The sequence below is a fragment of the Microtus ochrogaster genome (assembly GCF_000317375.1).
Source record: "Microtus ochrogaster isolate Prairie Vole_2 chromosome 14 unlocalized genomic scaffold, MicOch1.0 chr14_random_1, whole genome shotgun sequence".
NCBI classification, from domain to species: domain Eukaryota; kingdom Metazoa; phylum Chordata; class Mammalia; order Rodentia; family Cricetidae; genus Microtus; species Microtus ochrogaster.
The window spans coordinates 30,594,730-30,607,308 of NW_004949096.1; the positions used below are offsets into that span (position 1 = coordinate 30,594,730).

At 39.3% G+C, this 12,579-nt stretch overlaps 1 protein-coding gene across 1 annotated transcript in view; it reads left to right on the plus strand.

Annotated features, from left to right (window-relative positions):
- Ctdspl2 (CTD small phosphatase like 2) overlaps positions 1-12,579 on the plus strand; it is a 50,426-nt gene that overhangs the window by 12,525 nt on the left and 25,322 nt on the right. The window contains exons 2-5 of the mRNA XM_005364358.3: positions 2,125-2,334; positions 5,229-5,367; positions 7,005-7,154; positions 8,015-8,227. Of these exons, the coding sequence (XP_005364415.1) occupies positions 2,149-2,334; positions 5,229-5,367; positions 7,005-7,154; positions 8,015-8,227 (688 nt within the window). The 5' untranslated portion in view covers positions 2,125-2,148. The remainder of the gene's footprint in view (positions 1-2,124; positions 2,335-5,228; positions 5,368-7,004; positions 7,155-8,014; positions 8,228-12,579) is intronic.

Below are 12,579 nucleotides of genomic sequence, written 5' to 3' on the forward strand. Positions count from 1 at the left end.
AGAGATAGCTCAGTGGTCAAGAGCATTTGTTGCTCTTGCAAAGGTCCTGGGTATGATTCCCAGCACCCATGTGGTGGCTCACAACCATCCATAACTCCAGTAAATCTAAAGAAAAGTTTAAAAATCACACACACACGTTGGGTTTTTTCGTGACAGGGTTTCTCTAATAGCCCTGATGGTCCTGGAACTTGCTCTATAGACAGACTGACTGTCCTTGAACTCATGAAGGTCAGCCTGCCTCTGCCTCCCTAAGTGCTGGGATCAACTGTGTGTACCACCACCACCAGCACCTGGCATTTTCTTGGATTGAGATTTCTTAGTTACTGCAAGTCCTTAGTACTATGGTTACAAGAAAAATCTCTTTTGTGATTCACCCAAATTTTCAACTGTTGTTGGTGTTGGGCTGCGGCAACTTAATTATCAGCTTTCTGTAATTGAGGCAGAATTCTGTTACAGCAGAACTTTAAGCAGAATTGGTTATAGTCCTTTCTTGGATTACAGTTTTAATAAGTCTGCCCCCCCCCCTTCATATTGTCTTCTGATTTAGTTCAAGGAAAGGATCAGCCTGGCCAGATTGAAAGTAAAGAAAGAAAACAGTGCTTTACTTGGCCCTGGATTGCATTTTCCTCTTAAGACCCTTAAAGCTGGGTGACTCTCTAGGCTGGCCTCAGTTCTTGGTTACCTTGTCTGTTGCCGGTGTTTCTTTTTGAATCTAGTCAATTTCTAGTCTCTGATGGGGTTCCTTTACGTGGTCTGGATACCAATTCCTCAAGATGAATGATTTGTACACATTTTCTTCATATATATATACACACAATTCATATGCATGCCATGATATGCAAGGTTGGAGGACAGTTTATGGGTCTCTAATATCCCACCATGTGGGTCCTGAGGATTAAATTCAAACTGTGTTTACCCATTGATCCAGCTCACTGGCTCTTGGGTTACATTTTGACTTTGTATATTAGCGTCCTTGGTACACAATTAAAATTTTTAATTTTGATGTCTGATTTATTGTTTTTTGAGACAGGCTCTCATGTAGCCCAGGCTAGCCTCCTGCTCTTACAGAACTGTCTGCCTCTGTCTACTGAGTACTGAGATTAAAGAGGTTTTAAGCAGGCTTTGAAGAGGCAAGCAGTTTTTTTGTTTGTTTGTTTTTTGGTTTTTGGTTTTTTGGTTTTTTTTTGGTTTTTTGAGACAGGGTTTCTCTGTGGTTTTGGAGCCTGTTTTTGTGTGTGTGTGTGTGTATTTATTTTATGGGTTGTCTTACAAGTATGTTCATTTAACAACATTTTTCCTTTTTCTTTCTAAAAACTTTTTTTGAATTTGTGTTTTGCCTACCTACATGTGTATCTGAGTACCATGAAGGTGCTGGTACTTGGAGAGTCCTAAAGAGGGTGTCAGGTCCCCTGGAACTGGACCAGATTGTTGTGAGCCTCCATTGTAGGTGAGAAAATCAAACCTGGGTTCTCTGGAAGAGCAACAAGTGCTCTTTACTGCTGAGCCATCTCTCCAAAATTTCTTTTTAATTATGTATATTTGTATATGTGTAGCTGGAAGCAGAATCTGGGACCTCTCATGTTGTAGCATTAATTCACACATCCGCCCATAAATCTAGTTTTATTATGTGTGATAAGACTGAACTCTTATCAAAGTGATCCAGCCTCTCTTTCAACTCTTACATTGCTATTGGTTTCATAAATATAATATTTATGAAATTCATTCTTCAAATGACAGGTTTTACCCCTAATATATCTTAAGGTCAAAAGGACAAAACCCTTCCCTACATTGTTTACTTTTGTCTCAGTGCTTACCTAGCTTGGGATCTCAAGTGTGTTTAACTGCCTAATAAATATTTGTAGAGTAAATGATGACTTAACATAATTTTGGCATAGGTAAGGATAAGCACAGTGTTAGAAAGATTGTGTACTCCCTTTGGTATTACTCTACTTTCTCTTATAGGATGCAATATCAACATGTTGTTGAGTTTACTTGGTAGATTACATTTAAAATATAGTGCCTTTCACTTCCTCTTAGAAACCCGGGCTCTTTTAAAGAAGTAGATTTTTATTGTGTAAGTTAACTGGGCATATTGGGTAATTTGTGTTATTTTTTTTCCTACAGGTTTACATGTGGCACCCATAAAAGATGAAGCTGAGAACACGGAAGGCTTCTCAGCAATCCAGTCCAATCCAAACACAGCGCACTGCCAGAGCAAAAAGGAAATACTCAGAGGTTGATGATAGCTTACCTTCGGGAGGAGAAAAACCATCAAAGAATGAAACTGGCTTATTGTCCTCAATTAAAAAATTCATTAAAGGAAGCACGCCCAAGGTAATACTTTAGCCTCACACCTACATAAAAAAAAAATCATGCTTAGGTTATTTTCTCTAAGCATATAGAAGTTGATATTGATAGAGCTCATTTTAAGGGTTATATACACATTTTGGTTTTATATTACATGTGAAATGAATGAAAGTTCAAAACAAACATTCCACAGAACTAATGATAGCTTTCTGTCATAGTTGCTTTGTATTTTTGAGAGGTATTTGCTGTGTAGCCCGGGCTAACTTGAAACTTTCTGGCAGTCATCTTGCTTTAACGTCCTGAGTGTTGGGATTATAATTGTACCACTGTACCACTAGCCTTCTGTTTTTCAGCATAGTATTGTAGAAAGCAAAAGAGGATTTTCTTCATTCTTTTGAATTATTAAAGAAAACAGATTTAGCATAGTGTAGATGAACAGTAGGTATAGCAAGAACAAAATTATTAAAAACTGCAGCAGAAACAAAATTATTAAAAAAGACTTAGACGTGTTCTACATTGATATTATGGGTTTCTCATAACAACTTAAGGAAATCAGTTACTCTTCTAAGTGTCAGGGAAATTGGGGTTGATGCCAAGTGCTTGGTCTCAGAATCGTTTTCAGACTAGATGATACAAAGTGGAAAATCAGTCTCAGAAACTTATTTATAATGTAGATTTTGTTATGGCTGTTAATGACTTTATTCTGTGTTTCTTGGGGCAAGTATTTTTGAAAGATAACAATCAGTTTCTTGGCTTATTCATAGTAATAAATATGGTTATAGCTAACAAGTTCTTTTTAATTTATTTTTTTTTTTGAAGACTCCCTCCCTTCCCCCACTCCCCAAGCAGAAGCAGGGTTTCTCTGTGTAACAGCCCTGGCTGTCCTGGAACTCTTGGTTTTTAGAGACAGGGTTTCTCTGTGTAACAATCCTAGCAGTCCTGGAACTAGCTCTTGTAGACCAGTCTGTCCTCAAACTCACAGAGATCCGCCTGCTCTGCCTTCTGAGTGCTAGATTAAAGGCATGCGCCACCACTGCCCGGCTTTGTTCTGTCGTTTCTTTTAAAGATGATCATAAAACTATAAATTAATTTCATGATTCACTGTTGGATTTATGTCCCTTGATCTGAAAAACATTATTAGATCGTTTTTGTTTTTGTTTTTGTTTTTTTTTTGTTTGTTTGTTTGTTTTTCAAGACAGAGTTTCTCTGTGGCTTTGGAGCCTGTCCTGGAGCCAGTCCTGTAGACCAGGCTGGTCTTGAACTCACAGAGATCCGCCTGCTTTTGCCTCCCAAGTGCTGGGATTAAAGGCGTGCACCACCACCGCCCGACTCATTTTTGTTTTGGATCAGAGTTTCACCAAAAGTCCAGGACTACCTGGAACTCTGTATAAATCAGGCTGCCCAGAAACTCCCAGAGATCTGCCTGCCTCTGTCTCCTGAGTGCTGGGATTAAAAGCATGTATCATGCACGATGCTTTCCAAAACAAAAAGCACTTCTCCATGCATGTTGCATTTATATGTTTTCTGCTCTGTCTACTACATTATATATGCCTAGCATTCAGCATTTCTACTATTCTCTACTAAAAGAAACTTGAAGAAATGTTTCAAATTAGGGTTTGGCTAGTAAGATTGTTTGTTTGTTTGTTTGGTTGGTTTTTCAATTCAGGGTTTTCCTGTAGCCTTAGCTATCCTAGAACTCTGTGTAGATTAGGCTAGCCTTGAACACAAAGAGATCCATCTGTGTCCAGAGTGCAGATATTAAAGATGTGCACTACCACACCTGACATGGATAGTAATATTGTAATCCTTAGAATGAAATAACTGATAGTACCATAATAAATACTTTAATTACTTTGTATTTATTATGTACACGTATATGTATGGGTGTGTATATGCCAAAACACATGTGTGAAGGTCAGGACCTACAACCATGAGAGTCGTAAGGCTCCAACTCAGGTGGGCAGCAGGAACCTTTGCCTATTAAGGCATCTTAACTGGCCCAGGACCATAATAAATAATAAGTAGGTAATCTTCTTTTTCCTTTCTCTAAGTTTCATGCCGCTTTATGTATCAGAGGATGACTACCTACAAACTGCTGGCAACACATGTCACAGCACCTGCTTTGGCTGCTGGAGAACAAAGCCAGGGCCTTATTCATGCTAAATAAGCACTGAGCAACAGCCCCAACCCTTTGTTTGTCTTGTTGAGACAGATTTGTGTAGCACGAATAATAAAAACCCAGAAACAGATATTGGGGTTCAAGCTGAAGATCAGAAAAGCAAAGCAGCCAGCCACTAGAGAGTTCTTACCTCTGCCAAGGCTCAGACAAGCAAAGGGGCAATCCTGTCCTTAAAACGACTGCAGGCTGCAATGAGCTCTTGTCTCCTCATACGTTATATACCTCTCTCCACCTAGCCGTATCACTCCACCTCCCTAGTGCTGGGATTAAAAGTTTGCACTACCATTGCCCAGCTGTGGTTTTTCTTAAGTTGAGGTCTTACCAAATATCTTGGGCTGACCTTGAATTGGCTGTCCTGCGTAGCCTCTCAAGTAATGGTGTTTGTAGGTCTGTTCACCAGGTCTGAATTACTGTTACTGTGTGTTCTGTGAAGAGTCTTAGATGAATGAGATAAATAATAAAGCTGGTCAGTAATCCAGAGCATATTGTAAAATTCAGTATTTCAGGAGCATAGAAAATTTAGGAGCCTTAGAAAACTTGTTCTGGGTATGCTGTACTTATAATTGTGAAGTATAACTACATTAACACTTTTAACATTGCTGGTCTATCTTCATTGCTAATTGCATTTAGTTTCTTCATGATTTGAAAAGCATGAGAAAAATATATTGTGTCTTATATATTTTATTTAAATTGAAAGGCAGAATAATTATGCTCAGTGAATTTTTTTCTGTTGTATCTTAAGGAAGAGAGAGAAAATCCTTCGAAACGGAGTAGAATTGAACGTGATATAGATAATAATTTGATTTCATCAACACCAAGAGCTGGAGAAAAGCCTAACAAGCAGTTGTCTCGAGTAAGACGGAAAAGTCCAGTCAATGGAGGTTTGTTGATGATTTGATGCTATCTTTCCTTTAGCTGTAAGCAAAAGTCCCTCCACACCTGCCATGACCCTTTGTTTTGAAAACCTGCTTTGAAGCTAGGCATAGTGGCCTTTGCCTATAACCATAGAACTCAAAAGGCAAGAGGATTGAGACATCAAGGCCAGGCTAGGCAACAAATCAAAATACTAACTCAAAAAGCAACAATAAAACATTTATTACAATTTTTGCCTTTTAAAAAAAAGAGAAAGAAAATATTTATATGTGAGTGCTCTTTCTGCATGTACACCTTTATGCCATAAGAGGGCATTAGATCCCACTATAGATGGTTGTGAGCCACCACCATGTGGTTGCTGGGAATTGAACTCAAGACCTATAGGGGCAGTTAGTTTTCTTAACTGCTGAGTCATCTCTCTAGCCCCTTGCTTTGTTTTTTTTTAAATATTTATTTATTATGTATACAATATTCTGTCTATATGTATGTCTGCAGGCCAGAAGAGTGCACCAGACCTCATTACAGATGGTTGTGAGCCACCATGTGGTTGCTGGGAATTGAACTCAGGACCTTTGGAAGAGCAGGCAATGCTCAATGCTCTTACCTTGCTTTGTTTTTATAGTCTATTTTTGTACCGAGAATTAGTTTAAAGCATCAAGTGAAATTAAAAATTATTTTTCTACAATTTTTTCTTTGGATTAAAATGAGTACAGGCAGAATACCAAATTTGTATTACTTACCCTACAATATTTATGAATTGGAGCTAGGAGGAATTACCACAGTAGTAGGGTGCTTGGATAGCTTGTTCTGTTTCCAACACCAAGAAAAGGGATACACATCAACATTATGACAATTTAGTTGTAATTATATAAAACACTTGTTTGTGGATCTAACTATATTCATTAGCAGTCATTTACTAGAAGTAGATGTCAAAGTTTTCTGAAATAGCTAATGTCCCAAAATATAAACAGCAAGAATCTTGTGTCTGAGTGTTAGAATTGGTAACTTGTTTGCTTGCTTACAAGGATTTTCTTCATTTTCTGCTGATCGGAAACCTTTCAGTTTATTTCATTTTAGATGCAAATCACCTTTGAAGAAACTCAGTGATGAAAGGTTTCTGTACCCCAATATTGGGTTTCTCTCCTGATGCAATAAATCAGATCAGGCCAAGTTAAAAGTCCAGGTTTAGTAAGCAAAGCACCCCTGGGTGATTCTTGGGGACGAAAGCAGAAATCACATGGCAGGTCTGAGACACACACTCACACACACACACTCACACACACACTCTCACACACACTCAAACTCCTTCCCCTCTTAAATACCCTGTAAGCTTGGTCTGGAGCATCTCAGAGAGGAACCACTGCTTGATGGCCTTTCTGAAGGTGGGGTCAGGAAAGAGAGGGGTGGGGACAAAGTGGAGCTTCCACCTAAACAAGTGAGTGTTAACAGTTAGAGCATTGTAAATAGATAAAAGAGTTTGATTTTTAAGGAATTTGCCTCAGGAGTTCTTTAATAAGCACTTATAAACATTAATGTTGGTCTACATGAAATACATTTTAATGTAAATACATTAAAAATTATTTACAGCACATAACCTGAAATGCAGTGTTTCTAGACATTACTTTCTTCTCTGTTTCTTTCTTAGAAGCTGGTAGTTATGAAATGACAAATCAACATATAAAACAAAATGGGAAATTAGAAGATAACCCTTCTGCAGGTAGCCCACCAAGGACTACATTGCTGGGGACCATATTTTCTCCTGTCTTCAACTTTTTTTCACCAGCAAATAAAAATGGTAAGTAAAAATCATTTTTTAGCTGGGCGGTGGTGGCATACACCTTTTGTCTCAGCACTTGGGAGACAGAGGCAGGCGGATCTCTATGAGTTCGAGGCCACCTGATCTACAAGAGCTAGTTCCAGGACAGGAGACAGGATCCAAAGCTACAGAGAAACCCTGTCACGAAAAATTAAAAAAAAAAAAATTAATCTTGAGTCTTTTAATAAAAAGATTAATCATGGTTAGGGCAACATTTAGCCCCTTCTTGGATAACTTGAGAATTTAGTTGTCCTCTGTGGCTAGAATGTTTAGTGTATTTGAACTGGAAAGATGGAGAGCTGTTTGGGGTGATGAATGTTTATCAAATGCCTCACACGCAGTACTTTAATGGAAAGTTCTAAATTGTGGTTGTTAATTGACTTATGAGGTGTTTCTGAACTATTTGAGAAGTTAAGGAAAACTTAGTTCATAAATATTAGTGTAGCCATTCCTGGTGACACAGACCTATAATCCAAAACTGCTGTGGAGGCGGAGGCAGGAGGATTGAATGTTAAAACTCTTACTGAAGTACTCAATGATACCTTGCCTCAGAGTGAAAGAAGTCTAGGGCTATAGCTCAGTGGCAGAGGGCTGGGCTTGGCTAGTGTGTGATGAACTCCTAGGTTCAGTACCTAGTACTAAAAAACAAGGACAGGTGCCTGTAGTAATCTTTATTTCCCATTGTTTATTGGGATTTTTATAGATATTTCAAACAGTGGTACTCTCGGTTTTGCTTTTTTATGGGTTATCATTTAAATAAATTGTAGTGTTGATTGTATTTAGCTTTTCTAATATTTGTGCTTTGAAGTGATTTAGAGTTTACTTATGGACAATTTCAGGAACGTCAGGCTCGGATTCCCCAGGACAGGCTGTGGAAGCTGAGGAGATAGTAAAGCAACTTGATATGGAACAGGTGGATGAAATCACTACCAGCACAACGTCAGCTAATGGAGCAGCTTACTCAAGTCAAGCAGTTCAAGTGAGGCCATCGATAAATAATGGTTTAGAAGAAGCAGAAGAAACAGTTACCCGTGATATCCCACCTCTTACTGGTGAATAAAATACTCCCTTTGACACATCTTATGAATAGTTACAAAAACACAGAATTTAATATTTTTTCTTAAATGACTAGATTGAATGGTTAAGTTTTTATTCCTTGAAGTTAAAAAGGCTGAACAAATTTTGTGCCCAAATTCTGTCATTATACATAATAGCCTTAGGTCCTTAAGACTAAAGTCCCAGTGTAGAGAAAGGCAATCTCATACCTTTAGATTTGTTTGATTCATAAATGGAGGCTACCTTGCCCAGAATATATCTTCCCCTATGCCAGACTTTGCAGCTTAATCTTATATCTTTACAAAGTTCTATCATTGTTACATTCCCGTGCTAGTTGCCATTGAAATGTGGAACACGTGATATCTGAATTTATTACTTACTGTGATACATGTTTATAAAAAATATAAGATGAGGGGCTGGAGAGATGGCTCAGTGGTTAAGAGCTTTGCCTGCTCTTCCAAAGGTCCTGAGTTCAATTCCCAGCAATCACATGGTGGCTCACAACTATCTGCAGTGAGATTTAGTGCCCTCTTCTGGTCTGCAGGGTTACATGCAGGCAGAATACTGTATACTTAATAAGTAAATTTTTTTTAAAAAGTACAAGTTGAAATTATGTTCTGCCTTTTTTTTTTTTTTATTTTTTTTATTTTCGAGACAGGGTTTCTTCGCAGTTTTTGGTTCCTGTCCTGGAACTAGCTCTTGTAGACCAGGCTGGCCTCGAACTCACAGAGATCCGCCTGCCTCTACCTCCCGAGTGCTGGGATTAAAGGCGTGCGCCACCACCGCCCGGCTTGTTCTGCCATTTTTTATTTGTTTATTTTTGGGTCTCATTATGTAGCTCTGGCTATCCTGAATAGATCAGGCTGGCCTTAAACTCAGAGATGCACTTGCTTCTGCCTCCAAAGTGCTGGGATTAAAGGTGTGTTCCTCCACTGGCCGGCTGCCTCTGATCTTTTTACAGTTGAATTAAAGAACCAAATATAGAGAAAAATTATGATAGTGTAGAGCAAATGCACATCTCTGTTATTCTGGAATGCTATGAAAAGATGGAAGTGACTTTTATTTATCTTTCAAAGGAGGCAGAGATAGGTGGGTCTCTGTTTTGAGATCAAGGCCAGCCTGATCTGCTTAGTGAGTTCCAGGACAACCAGGGCTACAGAGAGACCTTATTTCAAAATTAAAATAAATAGGCTAGGCAGTTGTGCCACACAAGGGAGGCAGAGGCAAGTGGATCTCTGTGAGTGCAAGGCCAGCCAGGGCTACACAGTGAAACCCTGTTTTGAAGAACAAAGTGGGGGAAAATGGTCAATAAATAAAATCAATAGTAATGATAAAGTGCTGCTTGTTTTAACTTTGAGAATATAGCCAAAGATGTCAGGAATACTGGAGGCTTGCTCTATCATTTCCTTGGCTTTGTAACTTTGGACTACTTATTTAAGCTTCAGACAATTTCTAACAGTTAATCAAGCCATTACACTCCTCTTCTCAGAAATAAGGAACTAAAAGTAGATAAATAGCTGGGCTTGGTGGCACACACCCACAGTGCTGGAATTTAATAATTATATTGAATTCTCTCTTTTATCTCAGATATTACTTGTTTACCTCGTGAGCTTCACTGCCCTCTCTAGCCATTTTAGAAAGTTGTTTCTGATGCTGTCACTTGACATGTCCTTGGCTCCAATAGAATGAACCATGGAATACAAAATAAAATTGCTTCTGGATTTTTTTTTCTTCTGGTTTCTTGAGACAGGGTTCTCTGTAGCTTTGGAGCCTGTCCCGAAACTCACTATGTAGACCAGGCTGGGTGGCCTCAAACTCACAGAGACCCACCTGCCTCTACCTCCGAGTGCTGGGGTTAAAGGCGTGCACCCCCATTGCTGGGCCTTCTTAAACCATTTTTATTTGTTTATTTTTATTTTTAATTCCTTTGGTTTTGTGTATGGGTGTTTTTGCCTGCATGTGTGTCTGTGTACTATGTATGTCTGTGTACTATGTATGTCTGTGTACTATGTATTACTGGTTCCTATAGAGGCCAGCAGTGGGCAAGCATCAAGTCCCCAGAACTGGAGTTACAGTGAATTGTAAATTATAAGACACCACGTGGGAGCTGAGGACTGACTCCAGGTCATTTTTAAATACACATAGTGTTATTTACTGCTGTGCTGTCTCCTCAGCCCTCAACCTTTTCTTAACTTTTGTTTGTTATTTTGGGGTGGGTTTTTTTGAGACAGGGTTTCTTTGTAGCATTGGAGTGTATCTTAGAACTTTTGTAGACCAGGCTGGCCTCAAACTCAAGGAGATCCACCTGCCTCTGCCTCCCGAGTGCTGGGATTAAAGGCGTGCGTCATCATCACTACCCGGCTCTTTTCTTAAATTTTTACAATCATAGGTAACTTTGAAATTTCTGGACATATATTCTTTCTTTAGGGTTTCTTTTCTTCAAGGATTTTTTTCTTCCTGTTTTGTTGTCTTATTCTTTTTTTCTCTCTGCCTTTATGATTTTGGTCACAACAGAAAAATTAAACATATTGCCAATACTTGAAGGATCTCATGAGTTTGAGGTCAACTTGAGTTATGTAGTGAGGCCTTGTCTTATACAGTAAGAGCTGTGGGGGTGGAAGAGATGACTTAGTAGTTGTTGGTTAGGAACACTGATGGAGGAGGGTCATCTTTCTATCGGTTGTTTCATTGGTTAAGTAATAAAAAAACTGCCTTGGCCCTTTAATAGGACAGAAAATTAGGTAGGCGGAGTAGACAGAACAGAATGCTGGGAGAAAGAAGCCGAGTCAGGCAATCGCCATGATCTCCTGCCGGACACAGATGCAGGTTAAGATCCTCCCTGGTAAGCCACCTCGTGGGCTACACAGATTATTAGAAATGGGTTAGATCGATATGTAAGAGCTAGCCAATAAGAGGCTGGAACTAATGGGCTAGGCAGTGTTTAAAAGAATACAGTTTCTGTGTAATTATTTTGGGTATAAGCTAGCCATGCAGGCGGCCGGGTGCCCAGGACGCAGCCCCGCCGCTCATATTACTACAGAACACTTGTTTCCCTTGTTGAGGACACTAGGTTCAGGCTTACAACCATTTGTATCTCCAAATCTAGGATAACCAACACCCTCTTCTGACCGCTCAAGGCCCCATGGTGCACAGACATACATGTAGACAAGATAGTTATATAGATAAATCTAAAAAACAAAGAGAGTGAGAAATAAAAGCTAGGGGTGGTGGAGCATTCTTGTGATCCCAGCACTTAGGAAGCCGAAACAGGAGAATTGGTAATTTGAGGCTAGCCTGGGCTACATAGTGAATTCAAAGCTAATCTAGTCTACATAGCGAGACAATGTCACAAAACAAAATAGGACAATACAAAAACATGGGAAGGGGAGGTATCTGCTATGTAATGTTTTAGTTTACATGTATAATTTATAGTATTTAAGTTAGGCTAAATCTGTTTATCTCTTCATACATAACATTTCTTCATGATAAACTGTTTTTCCCCCTAGCTTTTTAAAATGTTTAATACATTATTATATCTCATGTACAATAGCGCATGAGAACTTCTTTTTGAAACTGAGATACTTAGTGCTGGTTGATCATCCTTTCCTCTCCTAACCACCACATGGTGAACTCATGTGCTCCTCTTTGCAACTGACTCAGGTTACTTAACACAGTGCTCAAGCTGCATCTCTGTTCTGAATGTCTGGGGATTAGTGGATTACTTAGAATGTTAGTGGGTTTTAGATTTTACAACTATATTTGGCTTGTTGTCAGCAGGTATTGATTGAACACCTGTATGTACATGGCTTGCTGTCTTAGTACTACTGCATGTATATACTGTCCAATTGGAAATGAATTGTTCTGGTTTGCTTTTTATTGCTGTGATAAATGTCATGAACAAAAACAAGCCAGGCGGTGGTGGCAATATACCTTTAATCTCAGTACTCAGGAGGCAGAGGCAGGCAGATCTCTGTGAGTTGGAGGCCAGCCTGGTCTATAGAGTGAGTTCCAGGTCAGCCAAAGCAACACAGAGAACCCTATCTTGAAAAACAAAGCAAACAAACAAAGCAATTTAAGAAAGGGTTTATTTTATTTCATAGCTTATTGGGAACTCGTGACAGGACCTGAAGCAGAGATCATAGAGGAACTTTGCTTATTGGCTTGCTCTTCATGGCTCATTCAACTTGTTTTTTATATAAACCTTAGGGGTGGGCTGGACATTCCTACACCAATTGTCAATCAAGAAAATATCCACAGACTTGCCTGCAGGCCAATCTGATGTAGGCTGGCTGGCTGGCTGGCTGGCTGGCTGGCTGGCTGGCTGGCTGGCTGGCTGGCTGGCTGGCTG